The 14,220-nt window shown below is 44.2% G+C and overlaps 1 protein-coding gene across 1 annotated transcript; it reads left to right on the forward strand.

Annotated features, from left to right (window-relative positions):
* Positions 1-2,993: 2,993 nt before the first annotated feature.
* Positions 2,994-14,120, forward strand: rbm19 (RNA binding motif protein 19). Its single transcript, XM_029763102.1, has 22 exons — positions 2,994-3,149; positions 3,983-4,165; positions 4,292-4,387; positions 4,633-4,671; positions 4,826-5,030; positions 5,116-5,375; positions 5,597-5,656; positions 5,789-5,939; positions 6,021-6,227; positions 6,337-6,467; positions 6,577-6,701; positions 6,848-6,944; positions 7,047-7,157; positions 7,282-7,482; positions 7,645-7,848; positions 7,965-8,025; positions 8,443-8,522; positions 8,628-8,683; positions 12,985-13,098; positions 13,246-13,357; positions 13,473-13,593; positions 13,686-14,120. Exons 1-22 carry the CDS (start codon positions 3,114-3,116, stop codon positions 13,766-13,768), a joined length of 2,733 nt encoding a protein of 910 aa, XP_029618962.1. The 5' UTR covers positions 2,994-3,113; the 3' UTR covers positions 13,769-14,120.
* The last annotated feature ends 100 nt before the right edge of the window (positions 14,121-14,220 follow it).

Genomic DNA, 14,220 nt, shown 5'->3' on the forward strand with positions numbered 1-14,220 from the left:
ACCGACCATTTTGAATCCCACCGTACCTTCTCCGCTATGCAATCTGGTTTCAGAGCTGGTCATGGGTGCACCTCAGCCACGCTCAAGGTCCTAAACAATATCATAACCGCCATCGATAAGAGACAATACTGTGCAGCCGTATTCATCGACCTGGCCAAGGCTTTCGACTCTGTCAATCACCACATTCTTATCGGCAGACTCAACAGCCTTTGGTTTCTCAAATGACTGCCTCGCCTGGTTCACCAACTACTTCTCTGATACAGTTCAGTGTGTCAAATCGGAGGGCCTGTTGTCCGGACCTCTGGCAGTCTCTATGGGGGTGCCACAGGGTTCAATTCTCGGGCCGATTCTCTTCTCTGTATACATCACTGATGTTGCTCTTGCTGCTGGTGATTTTCTGATCCACCTCTACGCAGACAACACCATTCTGTATACTTCTGGCCCTTCTTTGGACACTGTGTTAACTAACCTCCAGGCGAGCTTCAATGCCATACAACTCTCCTTCCGTGGCCTCCAACTGCTCTTAAATGCAAGTAAAACTAAATGCATGCTCTTCAACCGATCGCTGCCCGCACCTGCCCGCCCGTCCAGCATCACTACTCTGCACGGTTCTGACTTAGAATATGTGGACAACTACAAATACCTAGGTGTCTGGTTAGACTGTAAACTCTCCTTCCAGACTCACATTAAGCATCTCCAATCCAAAATTAAATCTAGATTCGGCATCCTATTTCGCAACAAAGCCTCCTTCACTCATGCTGCCAAACATACCCTCGTAAAACTGACCATCCTACCGATCCTCGATTTCGGCGATGTCATTTACAAAATAGCCTCCAACACTCTACTCAGCAAACTGGAGGCAGTCTATCACAGTGCCATCCATTTTGTCACCAAAGCCCCATATACTACCCACCACTGCGACCTGTACGCTCCCGTTGGCTGGCCCTCGCTTCATATTCGTCGCCAAACCCACTGGCTCCAGGTCATCTACAAGTCTTTGATAGGTAAAGCCCCGCCTTATCTCAGCTCTCTGGTCACCATAGCAGCACCCACCCGTAGCACACGGTCCAGCAGGTATATTTCACTGGTCACACCCAAAGCCAATTCCTCTTTGGCCGCCTTTCCTTCCAGTTCTCTGCTGCCAATGACTGGAACGAACTACAAAAATCACTGAAACTTGAGACTCATATCTCCCTCACTAACTTTAAGCACCAGCTGTCAGAGCAGCTCACAGATCACTGCACCTGTACATAGCCCATCTGTAAATAGCCCATCCAACTACCTCATCCCCATGATGTTATTTATTTTATTTATTTTGCTCCTTTGCACCCCAGTATCTCTACTTGCTCACTCATCTTTTGCACATATATCACTCCAGTGTTTAATTGCTATATTGTAATTACTTCACCACCATGGCCTATTTATTGCCTTACCTCCCTTTTCTTACCTCATTGCACACACTGTATTAGACTTTTTCTACTGTATTATTGATTGTATGTTTGTTTATTCCATGTGTAACTCTGTTGTTGTATGTGTCGAACTGCTTTGCTTTATCTTGGCCAGGTCGCAGTTGTAAATGAGAACTTGTTCTCAACTAGCCTACCTGGTTAAAATAAGGTGAAATAAAATAAATAAAAAATGAAAGTTGGACAGATGATCTCAATCTCTGCACAAGAAACACTTGGACAAACTTAAAAAAGCAAATGTTAGGCTATTTTGTGGCAATTGTGCCATTATTATGTGCCAGATGTTAAGACTACAAAACGTTGTAAATTGTATATTTGCTAGATTGACTTGTCATTTTAATAGGCATAGGCTGACTAAAATCTGTGTTTATGATTGTGTAATTAAACTTTGCCATGGTTTGCTTTGCCAGATACAAGTAGTCCCTGATAGGTCTACGTCTAATTTCAGGTAGCCTAGGCAAGATGTAGGTAAGATGTAGACTGAACGATTTCGCAACTTGCTTATTTCAAATTTACGGACTAATTTATTCAACATTAATAGCAAAGCTATTTCGAGGTAAGATGCGCTTGTGTTGCCAAATAGCCTGCTCGAATAGGCTACTGAGGATGGGGTCATAATTTCAATCACTCAATCAAATATTAATTATATGGATATGAACTGAATGTGATTGTCAACAACAGTGTTTATTTTTTACCTGTAGCCAAATACAACTGATTTTTACCATCAATCTAATGCATTCTAACAGCTGATCGGCAATTAGGACAGAGCTCCAGCTGTGACCATGATCTCAATTGATAACTTTACATTTAATTAGCCATGGCCTTTAATAATTGCATAATAACACAAGGCTATAACAACCAACTGAAGTTATAGGTTATTTATTAAATTCGTTTGCAAGCTCCTCTGGGTAGGCTACACAAGTGGCACAAATGGATTTGCAAGGACTAGTCATATCTTCATTTCAACATTTATTGTATAAAATGGTAGGCTAGAGTAGCCTACAATTGCATAGAAATAGGCTACTTGATGCCCAACAGATGCAAATGTATAATTTTCCACATTTACTGTCAGTTTCATTGTGGACTTTTCCCCATAACAGAAGTATGTGAGGGAGTTCGATAACTTCCATTTCAAATTTCCACTCGCGCAGCGCCCGAGACCAAAAACTGACACTCATCCCGCGACCAATACGTTTTCAAAGTAGCCCAATACTACCGACATGACAATCCGGTCATGTTTGTTCTCGGTTAAACGGAAAATATCCTTTCTACACGCGCGCCCAGATGGCGCCCCCCTGTCGGTAGAGCTAAAGACTTTCAATCTGAGGGTCCAGGATTCAAATAAATTATGTCATTTGTTGTGGTATATTGCCTGAAAAATACGTAATGTAGCCCACTGTTGCCCACGGACAGCCAATGATGTGAATTCAAACTGTTAATGCCAATGTACAGCACACATCTTTCGGTAAGGACTTTTATTTTGAAGACTGAAGGTTCTTTGTAATTGACACGGAAGTGATTCCATATTATTCTGCAAAATGTTTCCAGGTTACCAATGACCACCAAGACAGACGTCCACGCGTGTTTGTTGTTGACATCTATATTCCCCTTTATTTCAGTGTTTAGACGGGATATAGGTTGACAAAAATGTCGAGATTAATCGTCAAAAACCTTCCAAACGGGGTAAGTTATGTTAGAATGTGTTGTTGAATGGAGGATGGAGTTTGAACCAGTATCTGGGCTTGAGAAGACGAATATGATGAGATCTTTTCTGACGCCCAGGATCCTTTAATTCAAAGACCCAATAATAAGCTCTGCAAACTTGATAATGTTCAAATACGTTAGGTATTTCGCATAGCAACTGTCGTCATTACTGCCGTTATGTACTTCCAAAAAAATGTATAATTTAAATATCAATGATTTTTCGGGTTACTGTACTGCTGCTGGATCAGCCGACCTGCGTGGCAGTAATGAGTGATTTGCGCACTTGGTCAAAAACAAAACTTTTTATACATACATTTTGTTGATGTACATACCGTGCGTAATAGCGAAAGTCAATGTTTTCAGATGGTTTTGATGGAGTGTAGCTAACGTTACAGATCTAAGCTAAACGTAAAGGGCTAAAACTACACAGCAAATAATTGTATCTACTATTTCGTTGTTGAATTACAGGCGCTAATGTGTGGTAAACTGGAGATGAGTGGCTTACGTTTGTGACTGAATTTACTAAACCTAAGTTTAGTTAATGACCGCGTTTACATTTACCCTTAGTTCAAAATTAACTTCTAGCCCCTACCCTCTTAGGCACTTGGGTATTTGAAAGGATATCATAATATATGTAACTATGTCTGAAGTGGTAGCTCCATCTTGCCTGCTGATAGGTCAAGTGGAGTTATCAATCCTCTTAGATGTTTTCTCCACAAGTGCCGATGGAGTAGTGGCTAGATCTGGGTTGATTTGTTATTCAGGGTTTGTTAAACTGAGTTTAGGTTACTAATGATGAGCTTTGCCTGCAGATGAAGGAGGAGCGGTTCAAGGAGATGTTTGCCGCCTTCGGAACCTTGACAGACTGCGGCCTGAAGTTCACCAAGGAGGGCAAGTTCCGCAAGTTCGGATTTGTGGGCTTCAAGACTGAGGAGCATGCGGACAAGGCGCTGAAGCATTTCAATAAAAGCTTTGTGGACACGTCCAGAGTAACGGTGAGACAGTTAGCCACCCATACTCCTGAGTAGTGGTGAGATAGACAGCTAGTCAATCACAGATTGTATGCCAAATTGGATTCGCTAGCCTGGTTGACAGATAGTGTGTGTTGTGCTTTTGCCCAGGTGGAGATGTGTAAGTCGTTTGGGGACCCCACTAAGGCCAGAGCCTGGAGTAAACACTCCCGTGGCCCAGCCACAGCCCCCAGGGAGAATAACAAGGTACAGTATAATGATAGGGCTGCAGTCAAGTGTTTGTTTTCGAATGCTTCACATCATGAGATGTTCCCTTCATCTTCAGGTCATGTCTAGACACAGGGTCCTGGGTAACATTGGGGAGTTATTATATTGGGTGTTGATGTACCATAATAACAGGGTATTTACTATGATGTATTTTGTGCTGAATTGTTGTGAGAGATCATATCTATTCTTACATTTTTCTCTTGTTGTGTGTTTTTTTCCACCAGGAGAAGAAGAAAAAGGAATCCCCCAGTATTCTAGGCAAAGTAAGTCCTTGTCTGCCTGGCAGAGGAAATACACTATGGATGGCGTGTAAGATAACGCAAATGCCTGAAATGTTGACAATTATTGTCTTCCTTGACATTCTGGTGCTCTGTTTAATATTGTTTCTGTTTAAACTTGTGTGTCTGTGTGTGTCAGCTGGAGGATGACGAGGGTTTCCAGGAGTTTGTGTCGGTGCATCAGAACCGCAACCAGGTGTCTACCTGGGCCAACGACACTCTACCCCAATCAGCAGCCCCCGAGACCGGACAGGGGAGGAGTCAGGAGAAGAAGCCTGCCTCCGATGATTACCTTAACTTTGACGAGTCAGATGAGGAGGAGGAGGAGGAGGAGGAAAATCAGGGTAGGTACACATGCCTACATAGACCCTTTGTCTGACAGATGCCGGTAAGGATCTGTGTGTGTAAACGGTGTGTTTTCACTGTCAGGTGCTGATAAGGAGGCTCTGAAGTCTGGCCTGTCTGATATGGAGTACCTGCGCTCCAAAGTGGCACAGACAGAGGGTGCTGCTGTGGAGGAGAACAATGACGATGAGGATGAAGATGCGGAAGACGAGCCTGCCGCTGTGCAGCAGACAGATGGTGCCTATGAGAGTAGGGACAGAGACTGTATCCAGAGGGCCACCGCACCAGCCTCTTCACTGGATCAAAACCAGGGCAAACCCAGCAAGCCTGGCAAACAGCAGGAGGTAGGGCAGACTCCTAACCTTTAACCCCTAGCACTTGACGGGCACCACTGACCCTCAAACTTTGGGATTGTATATTTGACCTCAAATCCAACCTTAATCGAACTGATGGAGGTTAGCAGTTAAAACAGCATAATGGTGTAGCATTCTGACAGTGCAATTAGGGTTGAGGGTTTTCATTGCCTTATTCCCTTTGGTAATATGTGTGTGTGTGTGTTCCACAGACTGAGCCCACCCCTGAGTTCACAGTGAAACTGAGAGGATGTCCTTTCAATGTCAAAGAGGTAAGTGTTTGGGCATGGCATGGGGGTGTGATGAGTTCAGATGAGTGGGAAAAGGGAGATGTGTCCTTCTATTATGATGCAGTTGTTTGTTTATGTATGACTTCTTGGGTTGTTAATGTGTGAAATCAACAGCAACAAGTACGAGAGTTCATGACTCCTCTGAAGCCTGCAGCCATTCGAATCATCAAGAATGCCACTGGCAACAAAACCGGGTATATATATGTGGACATGCGGTCAGAAGAGGAGGTTGAAAAGGCTCTGAAGAAGAACAAAGATTACATGGGTGAGAATCAGACTGTTGTGTGTGTGCATGTTGGTGACCTCACTGAGAATATAGACATGTATTGTGTTTGTTTGTCCTAAGGGGGGCGCTATATTGAGGTTTTTCGGACGAGTGTGAAGGGTGAGGGGCGCGCAGTGAGGCGGGAGAAAGGGAGCGAGAGGAGCTTCACCAGGGAGCTGAAGGACGATGAGGAAGAGGAAGATGTTGCAGAGTCAGGAAGACTCTTCATAAGGAACCTGCCCTACACTTGTACAGAAGAGGAGCTCCAAGACCTATTCTCCAAGCACGGTGCGCACACACACACACACACACACACACACACACACACACTGTATACCTGCACTGAACAGGAGTTCACACACACACACACCCCTGACCCCCTCAGCCTGTGTTACAGGTCCTCTGGCTGAAGTGGTTTTCCCCATTGACAATCTGACCAAGAAGCCTAAAGGATATGCCTTCGTCTCTTACATGATCCCTGAGAATGCAGTGACAGCACTGGCTCAGCTAGATGGACACATATTCCAGGTACTAATCTCACACCCTTACCCATCGTGTGTTTCTGACCTTTAACCTGTAACATCTAACCTCTCATCTTCTATACCCCCATCTCTCTCTCTCTCTCTCTCTCTCTCAGGGCAGGATGCTGCACCTGCTTCCATCCACTCTGAAGAAGGAAAAGGCTGACTCCGCCCACTCTGGCCCAGGCTCCTCCTCCTACAAACGGCAGAAAGATGCCAAGAACAAAGCCAGTAGTACCAGGTCAGTTACAGTCTAAAGACATCTCTCCTTAGTTTAAAATATCTCTAAATTGTCCAAGTTTATGTTTACAACCCAGTACTGGAATTGTCCAGTAATCTTATTGCCTTTTTGTGTTTGTTCACATTGTGATGTTTGTCCCTCTACAGCTCCCATAACTGGAACACCCTGTTTCTGGGCACCAGTGCTGTTGCAGATGCTATCGCTGAAAAATACAACACCACCAAGAGCCAAGTCCTGGACCATGTGAGTTCTACTCTCCCGTCTCCTCGGCCCCTTTCACCCGTCTCCCCTTACCACCGAATACACCTTTCCCCCATCCTCTTTAATGATGTGATTCTCTCTCAGGAGTCTAAGGGGAGTGTAGCAGTGAGGATGGCTTTAGGAGAGACTCAAATTGTCCAGGAGACTCGACAGTTCCTGTTGGACAACCACGTTTGTCTGGACTCCTTCAGTCAGGTATGTTGTAAAACACTCTCTAGGATGTGCTAACCGTGCATAAAGAACATAACATTATATAAAGTTTAGAACATTATTTAAATTTATAATTTTGGATTCTGGTTATTTGTGTCTGTGTGTTTAGGCGGCAGGGCCTCGTAGCATGTCTGTGTTCCTGGTGAAGAATCTTCCAGCGGGAGTGACGGTGGAGAACTTGGAGGAACTGTTCTCGCCGCATGGCACCCTGGGTAGAGTGCTGCTGCCGCCTGCAGGCTTGACTGCCATCATAGAATACCTGGAACCCACTGAGGCCAAACAAGCCTTCACTAGACTGGCATACAGCAAGGTGTGTGTGTGTGTGTGTGTGTGTGTGTGTGTTCGTTCCATACAAATGTGGCCTATATAATGTAAAAATAGAACGCTGTCTGAGGAAGACCATGGTCCCGTTCAGGGGAGTATACTGTAACATATACTGCCTCTCTCTCCCTCTGCCTGCCTCACTCTCTAGTTCCAGCATGTCCCCTTATATTTGGAGTGGGCCCCTACGGGAGTATTCTCAGCAGCCATGCCTAGCAAGACACTTACACCAGATCCGGGGCCCACCACCAATTCCTCAGCACAGGAGGAAGAGGAGGAGGAGGAGGAAGCACTGGGATCCACCCTCTTCATCAAGAACCTCAACTTCACCACAACAGAGGAGACATTGCATGAGGTAGGGTTAGCGTTAGATGATGAGGAATAGACGATGAGTGAGGCATAGTTAGACAATGCAGTTAGGTCGGAAGTTTTGTTGAATGTCTCATGTTTTTGGTTTGTGTCTTTCTATAGACATTCTCCAAATGTGGCACATTGAAGACCTGCACGATCTCCAAGAAAAAAGACAAGACCGGTACTAAACATGACATTTTAAAGGCGCTGCGTGGTCAATCCCACATCTGCATTGGCAGTGCAGCATTTATGGTTATACGGCCTCTGCAGAAGTCAGGGCGTTGATACTTCTTGTGATTTGCGGAGCAGCGCAGAGCTGTTGTGAAGGAAGTTGTCAAGGGCTTGAGTTTGTGTTTATACAGGACCTCCCGCCCCCACCTACTGTCAATCAAATCATTTCAATGTGGAGCTATACAGAGCCCTCCGCCTTGTTACATACATTTGGGAGGTGCACAGCAATGTGAAACGGAGCTCAATTTGGTCTCTGCGTGCCTCCGGAGGCTCCGCAATTGCGTCAGTCTCCGACCACATATTCGGATCAAGCATAAATTGAACATTTGTGAGGTTCAGTGATGTCTGTGCTGTTTTGTCCCTGTAGGTCAGCTGTTGTCCATGGGGTATGGCTTTGTCACCTATCGGACGCAGAAGGCAGCAGAGAAGGCCATAAGGCAGCTTCAGGTATTGACCCTAGCCCTGATCCTTAACCTTTAACCTCTACACCTATCGATACTGACCTCACACCTCTTTGTTTCTCTCATCCCCCATCTCTCTTCTTTCTCTCAGCACTGCAGTGTGGATGACCACCAGTTGGAGTTGAAAGTGTCTGAGAGAGCCACCAAGTGAGTCACTCCATCGTACTAACCATGGTTACATTTAATTAACAACAAACTGATAGTAGTAATTACAGTCCATTCGAAAAGTATTCAAACCCCTTGATTTTTTCCACATTTGGTTACGGTATAGCCTTTTTCTGAATTGAATGGGAGAAAAAAATCCCTCTACAGGGAATAGAGTGTTGGACTAGTGACCGAAAGGTTGCAAGTTGTTTACTCCATGTGTAACTCTGTGTTGTTGTATGTTGTCGAACTGCTTTGCTTTATCTTGGCCAGGTCGCAATTGTAAATGAGAACTTGTTCTCAACTTGCCTACCTGGTTAAATAAAGGTGAAATAAATAAATAAAAAGATCGAATCCCCGAGCTGACAAGGTAAAAATCTGTTGTTCTGCCCCTGAACAAGGCAGTTAACCCACTGTTCCTAGGCCGTCATTGAAAATAAGAATTTGTTCTTTACGGACTTGCCTAGTTAAATAAAGGGAAAATAAAAAAATACCCCATAATGACAAACCAAAAACAGCGATTACAGCCTCGAGTCCTCTTGGGTATAATGCTACATGCTTGGCACACCTGCAGAGTTTCTCCCATTCTTCTCTGCAGATCCTCAAGTTCTGTCAGGTTGAATGGGGATTGTCGCTGCACAGCTATTTTCAGGTCTCTCCAGAGTAGAGGTCGACCTATTAATCGGAATGGCCGATTTAAGAATAGTAAAGCCCCTTTTTTATTTTACCTTTATTAAACTAGGCAAGTCAGTTAAAAACACATTCTTATTTTCAATGACGGCCTAGGAACGGTGGGTTAACTGCCTTGTTCAGGGGCAGAACGACAGATTTTTACCTTGTCAGCTCGGGTATTCAATCTTGCAACCTTACGGTTAACTAGTCCAACGCTCTAACCACCTGCTTTACATTGCACTCCACGAGGAGCCTCCCTGTTACGCGAATGCAGTAAGAAGCCAAGGTAAATTGCTTGCTAGCATTAAACTTATCTTATAAAAACAATCAATCAATCATAATCACTAGTTAACTACACATGGTTGATGATATTACTAGTTTATCTAGCCTGTCCTGCGTTGCATATAATCGCTTAGGTACACGTTGCTCCAACCATAAACATCAATGCCTTTCTTAAAATCAATACACAAGTATATATTTTTAAACCTGCATATTTAGTTAATATTGCTTGCTAACATGAATTTCTTTTAACTAGGGAAAATGTGTCACTTCTCTTGCAAACAATGTCAGAGTATATGCAGCAGTTTGGGCCGCCTGGCTCGTTGTGAACTGTGAAGACTTTCTTCCTAACAAAGACAGCCGACTTCGCCAAACGGGGATAATTTAACAAAAGCGCATTTGCGAAAAAAGCACAATCGTTGCACGACTGTACCTAACCATAAACATCAATGCCTTTCTTAAAATCAATACACAGAAGTATATATTTTTAAACCGCCATATTTAGCTAAAGGAAATCCAGGTTAGCAGGCAATATTAACCAGGTGAAATTGTCATTTTGCGTTCATTGCACGCAGAGTCCGGGTATATGCAACAGTTTGGGCCGCCTTGCTCGTTGCGAACTAATTTGCCAGAATTTTACGTAATTATGACAACATTGAAGGTTGTGCAATGTAACAGGAATGTTTAGACTTATGGATGCCACCCGTTAGATAAAATACGGAACGGTTCCGTATTTCACTGACAGGAAAAACGTTTTGTTTGAGATGATAGTTTCCGGATTCGACCATATTAATGACCTAAGGCTCATATTTCTGTGTGTTATGTTATAATTAAGTCTATGATTTGATAGAGCAGTCTGACTGAGCGATGGTAGGCAGCAGCAGGCTCGTAAGCGTTCATTCAAACAGCACTTTCGTGCATTTGCCAGCAGCCCTTCGCAATGCTTCAAGCATTGCGCTGTTTATGACTTCAAGCCTATCAACTCCCGAGATTAGGCTGGTGTAACCGATGTGAAATGGCTAGCTAGTTAGCGGGGTGCGCGCTAATAGCGTTTCAAACATCACTCGCTCTGAGACTTGGAGTAGTTGTTCCCCTTGCTCTGCATGAGTAACGCTGCTTCGAGGGTGTAGCTGTTGTCGATGTGTTCCTGGTTCGAGCCCAGGTAGGAGCGAGGAGAGGGACGGAAGCTATACTGTTACACTGGCAATACTAAAGTGCCTATAAAAACATCCAATAGTCAAAGGTATATAAAATACAAATCGTATAGAGAGAAATAGTCCTATAATAACTGCAACCTAAAACATCTTACCTGGGAATATTGATGACTCATGTTAAAAGGAACCACCAGCTTTCATATGTTCTCATGTTCTGAGCAAGGAACTTAAACGTTAGCTTTCTTACATGGCACATATTGCACTTTTACTTTCTTCTCCAACACTTTGTTTTTGCATTATTTAAACCAAATTGAACACGTTTCATTATTTATTTGAGGCTAAATTGATTTTATTGATGTATTATATTAAGTTAAAATAAGTTCATTTCAGTATTATTGTAATTGTCATTATTACAAACAAAAAAATAAAAAATAATCGGCCGATTTAATCGGTATCGGCTTTTTTTTGGTCCTCCAATAACTGGTATCGGCGTTGAAAAATCATAATCGGTCGATCTCTACTCCAGAGTTGTTTGATCGGGTTCAAATCCGGACTCTGGCTGGGCCACTTAAGGACATTCAGAGACTTGTCCCGAAGCCACTCCTGCGTTGCCTTGGCTGTGTGCTTAGGGTCGTTGTCCAGTCGGAAGGTGAACCTTTGCCTAAGTCTGAGGTCCTGAGCGCTCTGGAGCAGGTTTTCATCAAGGATCTCTCTGTACTTTGCTCCATTCATCTTTCCCTTGATCCTGACTAGACTCCCAGTCTCTGCTGCTGAAAAACATCCCCACAGCATGATGCTGCCACCACCATGCTTCACTGTAGGGATGGTGCTAGGTTTCTTCCAGATGTGATGCTTGGCATTCAGGCCAAAGAGTACAATCTTGGTTTCATCAGACCAGAGAATCTTGTTTCTCATGGTCTGAGTCCTTTAGGTGCCTTTTGGCAAACTCCAAGCGGGCTGTTATGTGCCTTTTACTGAAGAGTGGCTTCCGTCTGGCCACTCTACCATAAAGACCTGATTGGTGGAGTGCTGCAGAGATGATTGTCCTTCTGGAAGGTTCTCCCATCTCCATAGAGGAACTCTGGAGTTCTATCAGAGTTGACTATCTGGTTCTTGGTCACCTCCCTGACCAAGGAACCTTCTTCCCTGATTGTTCAGTTTGGCCTGACGGCCAGCTCTAGAAAAAGTTTTGGTCGTTCCAAACTTCTTCCATTTAAGAATGATGGAGGCCACTGTGTTCTTGGGGACATTCAATGCTGCAAAAATGTTTTGATACCCTTCCCCAGATGTGTGTCAACACAATCCTGTCTCAGCTCTACGGACAATTTCTTCGACCTCATGGCATTGTTTTTGCTCTGACATGCATTGTCAACTGTGGACTCCAATGAAGTTGTAGAAACATCTCAAGGATGGTCAATGGAAACAGGATGCACCTGAGCTCATATTTGAGTCTCATGGCAAAGGGTCTAAATACTTTTGTAATTGAGGTATTCCTGTCTTTTTTTTTTAATACATTTGCAAAAATGTCTAAACCTGTTTTTGCTTTGGCATTATGGGGGATTGTGTGTAGATTGATGAGGGATAATGTTCTACTTAACACATTTTAGAATAAGGCTGTAACGTAACAAATTGTGGAAAAATGGAAGGGATCTGTATAAGCCACTTATGATGACACAATGCAGCGTTTATCCTTTGTGGCAGACCAGGGGGTTTGGTCAAGACGTTTACACAGATCAAACATGGACAGAGTATGATTAGCTTGGTTTCAAGAGTGTTTATTCAACAACAAAAAATCAAAAAGAAAAGGATAGGTCTCCCCCATGAGACCCTCCGGGATAGCGTCTTCTGGGCTCCGTGGTCTTGCTGTATCCTGTCAGGCACAAAAACTGAACTCCCTGCACATACCTCTGCAACCGTACTCAACTATACGGGAGTCCTTTCTTCCCCCGCTCTCCTTTATGTGCTGCCCTTCTGGCAGCTTTATGGGCCTTGCACAGCTGGTGAGCAATCAGCCCATGATTACTCACCAGCTCCCAATTAGTCCTGGCCGGAGAGCCCGTCGAGACCTGGCACATCCAGCAGATGGAGCCATCGCCATAGGCCCCGACGAGTCTCCCCTGGTGGCTGACCTGCTGTATGCCACACCTTATAGATACGTGAGTATTTTGTAATTTTTTTGTATTTGTTTATTTTGTATAGGTCTGCAATAGTGTCTCGTAAGAAGCAGGCAGAGAGGAAACAGACCAGCTCTAAGATCCTTGTACGCAATGTCCCCTTCCAGGCCACAGTCAGGGAGATACGAGAGCTCTTCTGGTAATATATATATATATATACGCACACACACACACACACACACACACACACACACACACACACACACACACATCCTCAGAGCTTTCTCACTGAGACATTGCATTTCTAATCACTCAATTATGATGATAATATGTATATCCCCTCCAGCACGTTTGGGGAGCTGAAGACTGTTCGCCTGCCGAAGAAAGCGTCTGGTACCGGCACGGGTCCTCACCGCGGGTTTGGCTTTGTAGACTTCCTCACCAAACAGGATGCAAAGGTGAGTGAGGATGAATGAGCACAGTGTGTGTTATTTCTTGTTTCCCCTTTAAAATGTGTATTGTTGCTGTACAGTAGTGTTGACCGGTGTTGTTATTTCTTGTGTCCCCATGTAGAAAGCGTTCTCAGCACTGTGCCACAGCACCCATCTGTATGGGCGGCGGCTGGTTCTAGAGTGGGCCGACGCTGAAGACACTGTGGAGACGCTACGCAGGAAAACAGCAGAACATTTCCATGGTAACACCCAGCGTACAGATACAGTAATACATTTCAGATTGATGTTTTGAGAAACCTGTTCTCTGATGTCCCTGTTTCTCTCTTTCTCTTAGAAATTCCTAAGAAGAAGCGGAAGGCCGAGGTGATGGAGGGTATTATGGAGACGATGGAGGCCGCGGGGACAGAGGATGACTGACCTCTCAACCACACACCCTAACCCCAACCCAGCCCTGATTGTTGCTCTGTTGACCCATGTGGGTAGGAGTGACTGCGTAATCTGGACCTGAGTGGCAGGAGAAGAAAGAATCAGACCAGAACTCGACAGAAGCCAATTATTTTGTCAGTGATTCTGTGCAAAGCCTTGACAAGCAAATCCTCTCAAACACACTGAGGGACTTTGACAGAGCGTTGTTGTTACGAGGAACGGGTGTGGGTGGGTGGGTGTGTGAGGAGAAAGCGGGACAGAGAGAGAATGTCTGTGAGAGAGCTCTGATGACATGATTGATAGGATTATTTGTACACAACAATTAAATTTTACCCATCTGCTACTGTGGCTTTAAGTTTTTATTGAATTGTATTTTATCAGAGAATTTAACATATTTATCTACGTTAGAGGGTTGGACTTTTATTTTGAAATTCCTTCATCTT

The sequence above is a fragment of the Salmo trutta genome, chromosome 9 (genome assembly GCF_901001165.1).
Source record: "Salmo trutta chromosome 9, fSalTru1.1, whole genome shotgun sequence".
Lineage (NCBI taxonomy): Eukaryota > Metazoa > Chordata > Actinopteri > Salmoniformes > Salmonidae > Salmo > Salmo trutta.

What these genes read in the sequence shown, in the direction of transcription:
- rbm19 (XM_029763102.1), top strand. Translation starts at nt 3,114, where the DNA reads ATGTCGAGATTAATCGTCAAAAACCTTCCAAACGGG. An exon ending in AGCCTGGCAAACAGCAGGAG is followed by an intron (nt 5,376 to 5,596) that starts GTAGGGCAGACT and finishes TGTGTTCCACAG; the next exon opens with ACTGAGCCCACCCCTGAGTT. An exon ending in AACAGCAGAACATTTCCATG is followed by an intron (nt 13,594 to 13,685) that starts GTAACACCCAGC and finishes TCTTTCTCTTAG; the next exon opens with AAATTCCTAAGAAGAAGCGG.